At 39.9% G+C, this 17,161-nt stretch overlaps 1 protein-coding gene across 2 annotated transcripts in view; it reads right to left on the bottom strand.

Annotated features, from left to right (window-relative positions):
* Nucleotides 1-17,161, bottom strand: part of ACACA (acetyl-CoA carboxylase alpha) — a 202,836-nt gene that overhangs the window by 62,017 nt on the left and 123,658 nt on the right. For both annotated transcript variants that reach the window (XM_032843244.1, XM_032843243.1), the window contains exons 37-40: nucleotides 13,818-14,087; nucleotides 10,164-10,261; nucleotides 5,783-5,903; nucleotides 5,051-5,161 (exon numbers count right to left, since the gene is read on the bottom strand). In XM_032843244.1, the coding sequence (XP_032699135.1) occupies nucleotides 5,051-5,161; nucleotides 5,783-5,903; nucleotides 10,164-10,261; nucleotides 13,818-14,087 (600 nt within the window). The remainder of the gene's footprint in view (nucleotides 1-5,050; nucleotides 5,162-5,782; nucleotides 5,904-10,163; nucleotides 10,262-13,817; nucleotides 14,088-17,161) is intronic.

Below are 17,161 nucleotides of genomic sequence, written 5' to 3'. Positions count from 1 at the left end.
TTCTGGCAGATTCAGTAGAGACAGGGTAAGGGAGATGAGATTATGGGAGGTTTTTTTCCCCTTAAAGGAGAAGCTTTAACATGTCACATATCAACTCCTGAATCTATAATCCATCTATCACAGCCATTGGCACATGCCTACCTCGACAGACAATTAGGATAGGCTATAAATCGCAAATTCTGATTTGTCTATGTATATTTCACCAAGTCTGGGGGATGGACTGAGAACTAGTAGGCCTCATTTACATCAGTGTTCCCTTACAATACTAGTCCTTTGAGCCTACCCACCACCTAATGTCACGTTAAAGATATTGTGTAGAAACAGAGAGGAGTGGTGGGGTAGGGGAAGTACATCTGAAAGTTCCTGGAAATATCCAGTGGCACCTTGACTTAGGAGTTATGACTAAAAACTGTCCCAGCCCTGTAAGGGCCCATCTTGCCAGTTCCCGGAGCAGACAGGCTGCTGTCTTTGCCAGGCTAGCATGACACCCTTCAAGCCAGGTAGTCTGTCCCATCCATCAGGTCTTACCACTCTGAGGCATTCTAAGCCATCTGCCACCTATAGCCTACAGTTTGTAGAGCTAGAAACCCATGATCTTCTACCTTAGGTGACATGACATAGCAGACCCTTGGAAGCTTCTCTTAGTTAGGTCATCATGCTCATGACATTTGCACAAAAAGGAAAATGACCAGACCATCTTCTCTTCTCAGGCTTTGTGGACACTAAACACAGGGGACTGAGCCCATCTTGAATGAAACTTGGGGGGACATGGAAATTCATGTTCTCATGCTGATTCAATCTCTGCCAATGGAACCAAGTCACTTTACCTCTGTTTTAGTCTTCCCATCTGTAAAACAGCCCTGACACCACTAGCTCACCCCAGAAGGTCACAAGGACCTGGACTCATGTTCTTGATTTTAAGTTTCAAATAAAGTCATCCAGACTGCTTCTAATGACCAGCCCACTGCCTTTAGTTTAAATGGCAAATCTGCTTCTGCGGCACTTAAGAAAACCCAGATACCGCACTTCTCAACTTGGTAATATTCTCAATGTTTTACAAATAACTATGGGCAACAGAGAGCAAGACAGACAAGGAAAGAGATTATACAAATCCTGAGGTAACAAGGGTAAAGGGATAAAAATACAAATGCAGGAAGCAATTTCTGGTTTTGGAACAAAAGACACAGCGGCAAAGGATGGTGCCCCTGAATAAAATGTGTAAATGTACAGTAAAACCACTGAAAGTAAAAAAAAAAAACAGGAAACTGTCAGAATATTATTTTTTATTTGCAGGTTACTACTGTTGGCTACAAAGAGAAAACCTTTAAAAAGTAAGAGTCTTTGGAAGCAAAAGGTAGGAAGGTCTAAACTAATTAAAAACAGGTCGGCTAACGACAGGCAACATCACGTGTGCACTGAGATGGAGTGTGGCCATAAAAGCTTGACGCATACATGCAATGTATTAAGTTGGGAATGTGTGTCTCTCCAGCTTCATATCTATTAAAGGAACAAACAATTTACATGTTGCTGTATTACAGGAATATGATAGGTGGTATGTCAACCCTTTCTCTTTAAATTGAACCATGTTAAGTCAAATCAGTGATGGGGCTTGGGGGTGGGGTGGGGAGGGGAGGAGAAAAGCAGGGAGAAAGAAAGTTCCAAAAAAATCTCTGCCTCAGCAAAAGTTTTCATTAAAATTTTAGACAAATGATCCCTATGTCCTTCTCCCTTGCTGCCTGGGGCTCCATGCTATTTCTATGCAAATAACAACCTCGTGGTTTATATCTTATTATTTCCACCGGAGCTGCAGCGACATGACCTGAGACGTGTAAGAGCTGGGGGCGGGGGGGGGGGGGATTTGGAGAGGAGAGAGAAAGAGAGAAAGAGAGAGGGAGAAAGGGAGAGAGAGATGGAGTGGGTGTTCACTCAAGTGTGAAAAAATATTGTCAGGAGTGAGCGTCAAGAACAAAAAAAAATTGCAGGGATAACGTGTTTATTTCAGTCCCCCCACCCCCAACCCCCACCATACCCCCCCTTGCAAACCGGCACCTTTTAAAATTCATTGGGCATCAGGCGATCATGCACAATCCATCTGCTTTCACTTTATCATTTGCATTTCATGCCTCCTGGCTTTTGATGTGCTGATACTTTGATGCAGTCAGGAGACGCGCATTATCATTATTTCAATTTTCAAAGGGGTCAACGGGATCGGCACTTGCACACACAGATTTCTTTTTTCCTACAACCTCTGCACACCCCCTCCCTTCCTATTCTTCACCCCAATGTTTAACATAAAGGATGAAGACTCAAAAAGGTGGGGGTCAAATGTTTAGTCTCAAAGCTTGCATATACCACCTACATTTCCACTTTGCACAGGTACACACACACCCGAGCAAAATGGTCAAGGCTTAAGGAGGCTCTACAGTGTTTTCAGACACAAAGACTTCCTCACACATGGATACTCAGGGAGGCATACAGAGAAAGAGAGGGATCTAGAAGCAAGATACAGACACAAAGAGAGACACACCAGCACTCACCCAGGAAGAGACTCGCCCTCAAAGTGACCCGCACACACCCACAGAGACAGATTCCTACAGAAAGAAAGGCAAACAGAGATGTCGAAAAGCACCACTTATACACAAAGACAGAACATGCAAAAGGAGTGAGTCGGAGGAAGCAATCTAAGTGTGCAGCTTCCGTATAGTGTCCTTTTTCATCCTGGATAGGCAAAGGGGCACACAGGACATTCTGAATGAATTTGCATGAAATCGGGTGTCTTCCAACAACATGTCTGTGTACTTAAGAGGCATGGACATGAAGACAGTGAAGCAGGCAGGGCAGGATTAGGTAACCTCTATAACTTGATCTCTCCCTTCAGCTACAAATGATCACATCCTTCTGAAAAGGAGCATTGTCTGGTAAGTTACGGCTGCAGCTTTCCCCGTCTTTTCCCCTGCAACTACACTTCTCCTTCAACAAGCAGCCCTGCAGGCTACAAAGAGGGGGGAACATAATAAATCTGATCAGAACAATTCAACCAGATTTTAAGAAAAATTCCCTAGTGCTTTCTTTATGGCACAAATGGAATGCAACTAGCAAGTTTTTAGGCAAAAACCAAAACCAACCAAACAAAAACCCCCAGCAGGAGCAAAAACACCTTTGCTTTTTGTATTATTCTTTGCGTATAACATATTATTAGGAAGAAAATAAGAAAACGTAATGAAATACATTTCAGAAATTAGCTCTTTGCTAAGGGGAAAGGATGGGAACATTAAGGGAATATATGTGTCTTTTTAAGATTCTACCCTTACAGATAATCACACCTACAATTCTTTTCTATAGTCATCAATATCTCATCCTAAGAAAGTATCCAAAAGAGCAACTTAAAAAAAAAAAAATTAAGATTCTCAGCAGTTACTCCCACAGCAACAGTCTCCTTCAGTAGTGGCAGTTCCCAATCTTTATTTCTAAGCCACTTTCCAAAAAGGGAGCGGGGTATCCAAGTTTGCCATTGGTTAGCTCTGCTTTTGCCTTTACTTGGAAGGAAAAGCAAGCCAGAGGAGGATACAGACCTCATATGAATGTAGAGAGCAAACTGATCACATCAAACGATTCTCATTTCTGACAGCTCCAAAAGCTAACTGGACCAGTGGATATATCAGCTTTTCAAAAAGGAGATAACAGGACATTTGATTCCTATCTTTCCCCTGGAAAGTCAAGGCTTGATAAAGTCTGTGCAAGTCTAGTAAACCCGGTATCTGATATAATTCAGCGTGCATATAACTCAAGATAAATCAGCAAATCATGTAAGAAAGACGAATAGGGAACTGAAGTTGTAAAGAGGAGCAACACTCATGTTTTCCCATTTGATGTCCACCATATCATTTAAGTGTGTAAATTATCACCCCCCTTTGACAGACAAAGAAAGCAGAGGAGCTGAGAGGTTACATTAGTTGTACAAGGTGAGCCAGCCGGTCCTAGACTATTACATATTCCTGGCTCTGGACAGAAAATAATTTTTCTATGTCTGCAGAGAAATCAGAACTACATCGCCTTTTGTACACCCAGGTATTCTTAGATAGTTTTCACTCTTACAAGCAGTGACCTCACAAACTTTTTTTCCTTCCCCCCGCCTTGGAAAAGCCCCAGTGAGCTTGGATTGAAAAGGCACAAGAATTTCTTTCCTTCCTTCCTTCCTTCTTTCTTTCCTTCCTCCTCCCTCCCACCTCCCTTTCTTAGGATTTATTTTGAGAGAGAGAGGAGGAAGAGAAAGACGGTGAGCATGGGGGAGAGGGGCAGAAGGAGAGAGAAACCTCAAGCAGACTCCCCGATGAGCACAGAGCCTGATGCAGGGCTTGATCCCACAACCCCAAGATCAGGATCCAAGCCAAAATCAAGAGTCAGACACCCAACTGACTGAGCCACCCAGGCATCTTGCACAAGAATTTCTTCTTCGGGAATGATAAATCTCTGTCATACTCTTTTCCAGCAATCCATCCAAGCATCTGTCCACCCATCTCTCCATTCAATATTTACCAATTACTTCCTCTATGTACAATGGACCACTGTTAACTGTCCTTTTTAAGAGGTACATTCACAAATTTCTCAGAACATTAAAACTTGATATTGTCAATACGTTCAGAAGATGTTTCAGAGAGAGCTCCGCATCTGGGAAGAGATCTCTTCACTTATTCATAGATGAGAAAAAGGGAAGGAGAGCAGAAAAAAAAAGCATTCAATTCTCTTTCTAGAAAGACACTAGGAATGTAAATCCTTCACAGCATGAGTTCTATATGGTTTGTTCATGAACATACCCAAAGGGCTTGGAACAGTGCCTGGCACACAGCAGGTCCTTAAAATATTTGCTGAATACAACAAACGAATGAATGAATAGGTAAGCAAGGTGACAGGCAGGAAAGATGGAGGGAGAGGGAAACAGATTGAGGGAGGCATGGCCTGAATGGCTTCTCCTCAATCAGGGTCTTGAATTAAGAATTCACAATCATCTCCAAACAGCTTCACATACTTCTCCCAGACCCTAGAAACTTACTTTGTTGAGGGCCCCAGCTCCAGTCAGAATTAAGTGAGAATTTTCAACCTGGATGGTTCTCTGTCCCAGCCGGACAAGGTAAGCCCCAATCCCAATGGCCCGGCATGTAACCTTCAAAAAGAATAAATTCAAAAAAAAAAAAAAAAAAAAAAAGAAAAAAGAAAAAAAGAAAGAGAGAAAGAAAAGAATAAATTCTACATATCACATATTTATGTCCCTCCCCAGCTGTAAGAACTAAGGCACAGATGTATAAAATCCACATTAACAGAAAAAAAAAATACTGCTTTCTGTGAAGTTTGATTAACAATATTAAGCCTCACAATTCCCTGGTCAAAGAAAAGATGGTACAGAATTCGATGAATGATTCAAATATTAGACCCTTAAAGGTTCATAGGCTCTTTACTTCTCTTATACATTTGCCTGTTTCACAGATGCTTGGCATCTACACTAGAGGTAAGAACAAGGAAAATTAGTTAAAAAAAAAGAAATTCAAGCTGTTATAGCTCTGTTAGAATGCTTAGAGAAAAAAGTTAAACTAAAGGCTAAAATGAGGTGCTAGGTTTATCCGGGATATTCAATCATTTACATCAGGATGCACAGTGAAAATCAAATTGTAGATATATAATTTTTAAGAAATGTTCTCATTTGGGACTGAATAGCAGAGATGGGACAAAAATAACTTCTAGTCACACAGTCGGTCCTTCAAAAAGGTCATATTCTGTTAAGATTTACCAGGCTGATGGTGATGATCTCATCATAGGCCAATGAGGATTCTCCAGCAATCATTCCAGAGCCTCGAAGGTTCTCTGCTCCAAGTCCCTCTTCCTTCCCAATAATATCAGTTATCTTGTACCTAATGGATACAGCCACGCCAAATTATAAAGGTTAAACACAAAAATAACAATCCATTAAAAATAATAATAGCCATTCAAAGGCTGCTAAAAGCAACCTGCAAGCTTATTTAAAGCCAGTGCTCTTATATACTCTTCTTATACTTTTCATTCATGTATCTTTCCTCCTTAGCTTGGTGCCTATTCTTGCTGGAAGCAATATAGTATAGCAGAAAGAGCAAAATCTGAAATTAAGTAGACAGGCTTAAATCCCTGCTCTGACACATGCAGCCATGTAACTCTGGAGATAATAGTAACTTCTGTAAAATGGAGATAATGTCTACCTCTAAGGGTTGACATGAGAGTTAAATTAAAGCAACAAAGAAAGGGCTTGACACATAGATGGCGCTCCGATTTTAGAGGCCCTGTCTTACTTTCTAGAACAAGTTTCTTAAAAGTGGGGTCAATGTAGATCTCTCCATAATCAACAGTAGCCATCAAATCAACAATTTTAGATAAATGTTACAAAGGAATAAAAAAAAAAAATTCAGAGGCCGAGTAAGAATGCTCAGCCCAATTTCTCAAGTCAAAAAATCCTTTCTCTTTTCAAGACAGGACTAAGGGTAAGATCAAAACAGTACATGCCCATTCCTGCTCTTTCATAAATATCATGTGCATACACGGAGGGGTCCTGGCTCGAGTGTTCTGGAGGGGCAAGTGGAATGTGTGTGGAAATGAAATACTGGCCAAGTTGTCCAGAAAGCATCCTGTGGATCCAGTGGGAGCCACTCATCTGTCTTCTTGGCAGGGGATTTGGAGTGATAGCTAATAATGGGAAAGGGGAGATGGGGAATGCAACTAATAAAAGAAAGGAAAAATACAAAGTTGGAAGTAGAGATGGGCATATATTATTTACTGTTCTGTGTGTATCCAGAAAGCTTGGCACTGGGCATACTTTAATAAATTGAAATAATAAATAAATATCCCACGGTGGCTCTTAAACTGCTTTTTTGCGCTTATATTTCTCTGTTTCCTTCTTTCTTTACTTCTAACCTTCTACCAAATCCTTCCCTTTGCCCTTGCTCTTGGCCTCTGGCTTTGCATCTTTACTTCCCAGATTCCCTTGCATTTCTATTTTTAGCCTCTCCTAGGAATTCTCCAATTCTTCCTTTTGCTCTGTATCTAGGCTCTAAATTCTAGAGGTATGTTGCAGGTAGGGCTAATCTCCCTTAAGGGGTTAATAAGCCACAATAATTGGAGGGGGGCTTAATGTGTCCTTTCTGGAAGGCTCACATGCCATGCAGTCACAAACACTCCTGGGTCCAGTCAGCCTTTCCTGCAAAGCAGATCTTTTCCCTCCTAAGGACTACATAGTGCTTCACAGGGATTCATGACTTAAGTGGCTTCTTCTCCCTTTGTATTACATGAAAAAGAATAAAAATCTTTGTATAGTTTAATACAATTAACAAAACACATCCATAAATACATATGATTTTTGATCCTCACAGCAATCCAGTGTGATAGGTAATGTCCTCTCATTACAGGTAATAGTGGCCAGGATTTTCACTGCTTACTATGTACTCAGTCCTGTGCTAAGGGTTTTACATATATTAATTTACTTGATCTTCTTTTACAGATGAGGAAACTGTAGCTAAGAGAAGAAAAATGACTTGCTAATTTAACAAAAGCAATATGCAAAATCAATATTTTTTTAAAAGATTTTATTTATTTATTTGAGAGAGAGAGCATGAGACAAGGGAAAGTAGAGGGAGGAGGAGACTCCTTGCTGATGGGGAGCCCAATGCGGGGCTTGATCCTGACTCCCGGATCATGACCTGAGCTGAAGGCAGACGCTTAATGCACTGAGCCAGCCAGGCGCCCCACAAATTAACAGTTTTTTAAAATATCAGTTATAAAGAGTTAAAACATACAATGGGGAGGGGGAATCCCATTCAGAACAGCAAGAAAATGTGCAAAATATTTAGGAATAAACATTTAAAAAATGGCAAAACCTCATTATACCCACATGGTGCATCACGGTGCCTCTGGTGTCATGGTGAACTGCCAGAGGCACTGCGGGATATTTTAAATACCTGAGAGAAATACTATGATATGGAGTACCCGTTGCATTCCAGGTGAACTACTAGATTTAGGTAGTTCATAATTAAACATTAGATAATACTACATTCCTTTGACAATGTTCTATCTTTGCAAAGCTGGGTTTTCAGTTTCTGTGGGAAAAAAAAAAACAAGTTCTGCACAAAAAATCAATGCAGAACAAGAAATAAGGGTGGCTACATCCAAGATTAATCCAAGTCTTGAGATTTCGTATAGATGCAGATATCCCGTTAGTAAGTAATTGTAATTATTTAAAAATTTAAAAAAAAACCTTTTCATTTATGTATATGATACCTCCCAAATAATTATTGTTAGAGTATAAGTACTTATGAAGTTGTTTGGGTCTGACTACTTAATAAACAGAAATACTGGATATATCTTTTTGCCCAAAGGTGCTATGAAACCATTACTGAGTCAGCAAGGGTGTTATGAATCAAGAAAGACTGGGAACTTCTGGCATAACCTATATGAAAAAGAGCACAAAACTTTAAAAGATACACCTCAATAAATGGAAAAACATATACCGTGTTTCTTGCTGGCAAGAGTTAATGTTTTGAAGATTTAGATCTTCCTAAATTAATTGATAAATGTAATGTAATTTGAATTAAAATCATTATGGAAAGTTTTTGGTTATTAAAAAAATGAGCCTAATGTAAAAAGATAAAAATAGCTAGTAAAACACGGGGAAAAAATTAACAATGTGGGGAAATCTGCCCCATTTGAATAATTAAAATAGGGGCACCTGGGTGGCTTAGTGGGTTAAAGCCTCTGCCTTCGACTCAGGTTGTGATCCCAGGGTCCTGGGATCAGGCCCCACATTGGGCTCTCTGCTCAGCAGGGAACCTGCTTCACCTTCTCTCTGCCTGTCTCTGTGCCTACTCGTGATCTCTCTCTGTCAAATTAAAAAAATAATAATAATAATTGCTCTTTTAATCTTATTTTATTAATTGACAAAATCAATATTGACAAGGGTACAGAAAATTAAAGGGGAAGAACAAACTATCAGATATTTCTGGTGGGACTGCAGATCTTGGGCAATTTGAATTTATCAAAAATATATTTAAAACAGCCATTATTTTTAGCCAGTAATTCCACTTTTAGAAATTAGTCCAAAGGGAATAATGAGAGATATTCCTAAAAGTTTTTATAAAAAAAAAACATTTAGGGGCACCTGGGTGGCCCAGTGGGTTAAGCCTCTGCCTTTGGCTCAGGTCATGATCAGGGTCCTGGGGTCAAGCCCGACATCAGGCTCTCTGCTCAGTAGGGAGCATACTCCCCACCCCCACCCCCGCCTGCCTCTCTGCTTGCTTGTGATCTCTGTCAAATAAATAAACAAGAATCTTTAAAAAACAAAACAAAAACAACAACAAAAAAAAACATTTAGCCCAGGAATGTAGCAGTAAATAATGGGAACAGACTGAATGTTCAAAAAATATATATTTATTTTGATAAATTATTATGAAGCCATTAAATATCATATTCTTATGTAGTATTTTAATAATAAACAAAATTTCCCCCAAAATAGTTTTTAGTGAAAAGAACAAATTACAAAAGAGTTTTTCCATTATGATTCTGATTATGTAGAAAGGAGGCATATATACACAGAAAAGGCAGGAAGAATATAATATACATTAATAGTAGTTATCTCTCCGGGTGCCTGGGTGGCTCACATGGTTGAGTCCGACTCTTGATTTCAGCTCAGGTTATGATCTCAGGGTTATGAGATCAAGCCCCCATGTGGAGCAAAGTGCTTAATGGGGACTCTGCTGGAGATTTTCTCTTTCTCCTTCTCCTTCTGCTCCTCCCCCCTGCTCACATTTTCACCCTCTCTCTCTAAAATAATAAATAAACCTTCAAAAAAAAATTACTATCTCGGTAGGATTATAGCTGATTTTTATTTCTTCTTCATAATTATTTACAAGTTCCAACTTTTTTTCTAAAATGAAGAAATATTTTAAACATAATTTAAAAACCTCCCATCAATCAATAAGTTCTTTCAGCTACTGAGTGGTAGAGCTACAATTCAAACTTAAGACTCCCTGATTACATAACAAGTAATCTGGATTGCTCTTCAAGGTCATGATCAGCAGGACAGTGAGGAAGAAATGATCATATTCTCCTTTCTCTAATCCATGGCCAAATTATTCTATGACATATATACCTACCTGGATTCTCCTTCGTCCTCTACATGTTCACAATGGACAGAGTTGAGAGCACTGACTCTCTTATAATCCTGAGGGGTCAGATATAAATATTTGTATCCCTGTGAAGCACAAACAGTTTTTAACTCATTATTTGCCATCAGCACATAACCAGAAGACACAGCAGAGCATGCACAACACAGCTCCAAAGCTAACTTTAAATTGCCACATGGCTAAAAAAAACACAATAGTAATAATAAAAAATAAAACTAAAAAAAAAAAAAAATTGCCACATCACTTCTTTAAGTTACTGACTAACAGAATACCAGCATAGATAGTCCTCCTTTGAAAGGTGGAAAGTTCTTATTTCTCTAGTCACTGACTATCCTTAAAACAAGATATCTTGTAGCTACAACTGCAAGTATATTCCATCCATTTCATTTTCATCAGGGTTAAAGGGTCATTTTCCGATCTTTTGTGACACCTCTATTAAAGACATCAGCACAAAATTAAAGAACTGTGTGGATTACTATTCCTTACTTTCTCAAATCCATAGTTCCATCAAAATATAAATGGGTAAGAGATCATTGAAAGGATCACAAAACCGGAAAGGTAATATTAAAATCAGAACTCTATGCAGTGATAATCACCAGTGAACACTGAATTCATGCCTTTTGCTGTTTTCAGTAAACTCATAATTCCTATTTACATTTAAAAAATCACACTAACTTTTCATAATTATTTACTTTTGCATATACATCACACACTCACAAGGTAGGGTTATAGAATACATGTGTTTAACTTACGTGAATTAGTCATGCAGTCAAAAAAAAATAATAAAGTAAGCAGAGGAAGACGTTTTAAATACTGTGAGAAATTAGGCCAGTGTTCGACTCAATGATTTTCACCCATAGTGAGCACAACATGGAAGAGACATGAATCTGCCACTGAATTTGTATGACTTCTGACAAGAATCTTGTAGTGCTGAGGATCATTAGTATGTCAGTTACCATGTCTTTACAGAGGACCTCTTATGGGCAAGGTACTGTTCTAGGCACTGGAAAAACAGGGATGAACAAAACAGACAAAATTTCCTGGCCTTGTGGAACTTACGTTCCAGTGAGAGAGACGGAAAATATACCAATACATAAAACATATACTATTAATGAGAATAATGGTTAAGGAAAAGAAAAAAGAGTGTTGCAAGAGTTGAACCTTTAGGAAGGAGAGCCCAGGGAAGCCTTCATTGAAAGTGGCATTTGAGTAAGGCCTTGAAGAACAGAAGAAACAAAACATGAGGCTATCAGGACGGGGCTGGGGTTCGGAATTCTAGGCAGAAGGAGCTGTAGGTGCAGAAGCATGGAGACAGGAGTGTGTCTCATGAAGTTCCAGAAAGAGTAAGCAGGCCTGTAGAGCTAGCATGGAATGGGACTGTCCGCAGCAAGAGGGAAGGGTGGCACTGGAAGGCCAGGCTATGTAGGACCTTGGCTTAAAATTCATGTAACATAAAACTGGTCATATTTTTTTTAGTAAGCTCTACACCTAATGTGGGGCTTGAACTCATGACCCTGAGATCAAGAGTCATATGCCCCACCAACTAAGCCAGCCAGATGCCCCAAAACTGGCCATTTAAAAATGAACAATTCAGTAGTTTTTGTTATATTCTGATGTTGTGCAACCATCACCACTCTCTGATTCTAGGGCATTTCCATCACCCCCGAAAGAAACACAGTCACCAATGATTTCCATACACTTTTAATATGAATTCTACTGAAGTATAATTTACATGCAATAAAATTCACTGATCTTAAGTACTGTAGTGTGATGAGTTCTGACGAATATAGATGCTTGGGAAATCACCACCACAATCAAAATATAGAATATTTCCATCATCCCCTGAAACACTCTTACATTTGAAAGATGTCTCAGTGAAGGAAACGGGTAAGGAGCAGTTAGGAAGATAAAAAAGGAGACTCTGGGGTCCTAGAAGCCAAGAGGAGAAAGTATTTCAAGGATGAAGAAATGATCAACTGTGTCAAAGGCTACTAAGACACTGAAAAACTCAGATGAAGACTGAGAGTCCAGACAAAATTTCATAGTGTGGAACTCACAGTGACCCTGACAAAGCAGCTACAGTGGGCTGGTGAGGGTGCGAGCCTAACTGAAGTGGGTTCCAAAGGAATGGGAACAGAGTATCTGGAGAGAGCAGGAAGAGACAATGCTTTTAAGAAGCTTTGCTGTCAATAAGGATAGTGAATGGAGGGCTAAGTATTTGTGAACTAACGGGGTAGAGTCAGTAGAGGGAAAAAAAATGAGGATGTAAGAAGGAAAGGGTTAAGTGTATAAAAGGAGTGACTGGCCTTAGATTGGAGCAGGGACTGTTCATCCAAAGTACAGGGGAGATGGCAGAGAATAAAGGCACAGATGCAGACATGTGGGAGCTTGTAGATGCTCTCTTCTCGTTTCTCGTTCCTTCTCTTTCCTCAGTGAATTAAAGAGCAAGTTCGTCCGCTAAGGGAGGATGGGGCAAGAGGGTTTTGGAAGTTGAAGGAGAGAGGAGAAGATGTGAAATTGTCATTCAGGAGGTTCGCAAATGAATTTAAAGTAAGACCAGTCTATAGCACTGGATATTTCTATCAGCGTTCAGCTATGCAGGTTCACGTATGTGAGTTGATGGAGAATATTGGATTTAAACAAGGTTTTTGTAAAGAGACAGAGTAAGCAGAAAGAGGAAAGAACCAAAGGAGTTGAGGGTGTAGGGAAGGTGGTAATTATACAATTATAGTGATTAACCTATGACTGACCATAGAATGTAAGCTGAGGATGAAAGGAGGATGGAGGGGTGGCAAAGAAAGGTATGGCTGAAATTAAGATCATGGGGAAGAAGAGATTCAGCTGGGGTGGAGGACAGGAAGTCAAGGATTTACGAGGCTGGATTATGGGATGGATCATGTATATGGATACAGAAGTCACCAAGAATTATAATAGGGCTCGTTGTACGGGAGTGAGTGACAATATGCCGGCAACTGAAACATGCAAAGAATGAGAAGGAGTGACCAAAGTGGTGGGGACCTCTCTGATAAGTGGTGGTGTGGCATAGTCTGATGACATGAGACTCAAAGATGGGCATTTTTCAGAGGGAAAGGTGGGAGAGAAGGGTATGGAAGTAGCAATAAGGCACAAAGAAGCCCCTCTTTCCTCTGCAGGCTCAGCGAGACAAGGGAAAGAGAGGAGAGAGAGATCAGTCACTCTGTAAGAGGGCTACAGGGAAAGCAGTGTCTTCAGAGGACAGGCAGATTTCAAGTAGAGAACAATCAGAGAAGAAGCTGAGGATACAAGGGCTTTTGTAAATGACTGACCATAAGTCCTGGAAGCCCCAGTGGAAAGGTTTAAAGATAGATATTCCTGGCTTAGCATGTCTCATGCTGAATGCATATCTATCTCCTCTAGTGTTCAACCCAAGAAACAGCAATCTATTTCAAAGCTGGAGGGAAAAAACCAGGTGAATATACTGAAAGACAATTTGTCTCCAACATGGTTACGGCTCACTTGTAACTGTTGACTTTTGAACTGAAACCTCTACCTCTTCCCCAACCTCTTTAGTTGTGTAGACACACATACACATAGAGCGAGAGAACCATACATTGTCTTGAAGTTTTATCTTTGCTTAGTCTGTACCTTGTAAGGATCCTCCGGATCTACCCAGGCCACGTGAAACATATGACGAATTTCCTCTGCCAGGCCAATTCTTGCTCCACTGTTGGCTGCCACAAAGATGCGTGGGATACCCTCGGCCCTGGCAAGCTCAGAAGCTCGGAGAAAGAGAAAATCCTCCTGGGGCCCAAAGGACCCAATTCGGTATGTGATGTCATTGCCAATAACAATGATATCTCGGCCTTCTGGGTATTCAGGACTTTTAAGGGTCATTTTCCAAGCTACCATGCCAATCTGCAAAGGCACCAGAGAAACAAATAAATAGAAGCTTCTTACATGCAGAATTTTTTTTCAAGTTCCTTGAGGGTATCAGACTATACCTTAAACATAGCCTTCCTGTAAAGATATGTAGTGGTGAAGAGCCAAGTTTCCTGGGGAAACTAAAACATACATTCTAGCATACTTCCCTGGGTTTTGGTGAGACTAGCTGGTTTACCATGTATTGCCCAGCTGTTTCAATCTGCTTAAAGATGGAAAAACCAAGTCTAAATGCACTCAAAATACATGTGGAAGAATGCCATGGTGCAGGGGATTAAATCAAAACTCCCTGACTTCCTACCCTGTCTACTAAGACACTAGCTCCATCTTCTCTGAAAGTCTGTCTGAGAAACTTCTTACACATGTGAGGAGAGCAGAAAGAGAATCACCTGTCATGAACTATACCACTTTTGTGATCCTGGATCCTTTTACTATTCTCTAGCATTTGACAGGAGTAATAGCAGCATTCTTGACCGGCTTGCTTTAGTTATCTTCCATTTCTGCAAGAATTCACTAGAGCTCAACACTGCATGCTTGTAAGCAAATCTTGCCACTTTCTCCCAGCACCAGAAAACCAAAGCACGCAAGGAACGCTATATGTAAATCTCTACTCTCTGTTCAGGAGCATCTGTCCAGCCACAAAATAAATGATGTTGACTCAGAAGGCAGGGGTGACATGTCTCTTCCCAAACCCTCCCAGCCCTCTCTTCTTTTAATCCCCTTCTATATGAGATCTAGTCAATCCTTCTACTTGTTTATTTGCTAGTTCCATTTCTATTCTATTCACTCACACCCCAGTTACAGCAGCAGTTTTTCATGCCTGCCTGTCTGTTTCCCTATACCCGGATAAGTAATGTTTTCCATTCTTTTTCCCCCCCATTTCTTTCTGGCTTCCCCCCACACTCCCACCCCCTCCACTCATTCCCAAACACAAAGCCTACCAGATGAACGAGCATTCCTGGTCCTGCCTAATGGAGCCCAGCCACATCTGCAGCCTTGGTCCCTCATCCCCAGGCTGCTGCATATCACCTCATTGGGGAGCCGGCCATCAAGAAGGGCCATTAACAGATGTAAATAGCAGCGTCCCTGGAAAGCCACATGCATCACCCAGACTCAACCGGGCCAGTGATCATAAGCTCTGAGTACACATTCCTCAATCCAATTGCACATCCACTATAATCAGGCTGGTTGAAGCTTTCCACACAGCTATTTGTGATTCTCAGCATTAGAAATATATATATATATATATATATATATATATATATATATATATGAAACACCCACAGATAAATATAAGCTATTTAATATATCATACCATTGGCCAAATACAAATCAAAATGGATATAATACACAGAAAAAAATCCAATCACCTTCTGAGATAAGGTATTACTCTATCTGCTCATTAAAGACACAGAAAGGAAGGAGAAACAGATCTTCCAAAATATAGCACAGAGAAACTGCAAATATCGGGATAACTTTGGTCATGGTTTTTAAGAAGCTGGCTAATATAATGCCTGTGTGGGGAGAAATATTTTACACCGGCTTTCCCACGTGGCCCTCTAACCTAACATCTCTTTTGTTTCTCAGGAAGGAAAAGCTATTTCCTCTAAATGCATTTGTAGTTAGGAAGATTGGGTTTTACACCAAATTTTATGATATATTAACCTTAGCCACCTAGGCTAGAAGTAGCTTAGAAACAAGCCTTGAAGAATCTACTTCAGCATTTGCATGCTAATGCAAACATTGTGTCTGTGTGGCACTGGGCAAGCAAATAATACTCTTTTCTTTTGTTATTACCTGGGGACTCTAACTGTGTCACTTGGGCAGTCAGTTCAGCAATTGGCTAGGTCATTATGTTTGCAATATTGACTTCTAATTAGGTGTCAACACAGCAGCACCAAGAACACACTACTCTTTATCAATGTCTTTCCAAAGTGTGTTCCTCATCGACCACCTCCCTCCTCCTTTAACAAGTACCATTATAGAAGGGAGAGTGCTATCCCAGTCTTTGTAGAGTCAGAGTCCCTAAAGAAGAGATTCCATTTTGAGGAAGCATAATGGATAAACATCCAATAAAGCATCTATTGCTCAACTTATACTGAAATTTAGATTTTATTGCTATTTGAACAATAGGGCACATAATGGAGAAAGATGGGCTTTGGAGTCAAACTAACTTGGATCCGTATATAGGTCCTATCACTTGCTAATTGTGTGACCCTGGAAAAATAACTTCATTGAGCTTCAATGTCCCCACATATAAAACTAACAATGCCTATGGATTTGACAAATCAACTATTCCAAACAGTAGTCTATTATATTAACTCCAACATACAAAATTTGCCCCTTTCTCTCCTCTCAATCTATTCAAATCTTACCCATTCCAAAAATATTCATTCAAATTCCATTTCCCCAGTAAAGCTTTGCCTAGCCTCAAGTGACCTTTCTTCTCCGATCTCCTACTAAGACCTTCATGTAGAGAATTCATTTGGTAATTAATCATATATTGCCTAGGATCGTTTTTTAGCTTGCCAGCCTAAACCATTATATCATCTCCTCCAGTGCCTAGCAGGATCCCTACACATAATATGGGAGTAATAAATATTTGCTGGTTCTATAGTCATTTCATTTTTTAAATGATTCTTGGAAAATAGTCAACACCAAAGGCTTAGAACACTGTCTATGACTTATCTCTAGGGATCACAGAATAACAGTCCTAAACATCATTCAACTATTTTATTTTTTCAAAATAGCAAGAATAATAGCTATCATTAAATGAACATCTATCACATGCTATACTATACTAATACGGACAAATACTGACAAGAGTTAAGAGGTTAGTCTGGGGAATGTCAGCCTATCTTGGTCCAAATCTCAGCTTTATTCTAGTTGTGTAATCTTGAACCAATCACTTAACTTCATACAGTCTCAGTTTTTCCAATCATAAAAAGTGCTCAGATTATTAATTCAGAAGCAGCTGTTATTATTGCCACAAGAAAACTAAGATATAGAGGAATTAAGTAACTTGTCCTTATAGCTAGTATGTCTATTTT

Source organism: Lontra canadensis, unplaced genomic scaffold, assembly GCF_010015895.1.
Source record: "Lontra canadensis isolate GAN:19392208 unplaced genomic scaffold, GSC_riverotter_1.0 scaffold137, whole genome shotgun sequence".
Classification (NCBI taxonomy): Eukaryota; Metazoa; Chordata; class Mammalia; order Carnivora; family Mustelidae; genus Lontra; species Lontra canadensis.
This window is presented reverse-complemented; position numbering and strand designations above follow the sequence as displayed.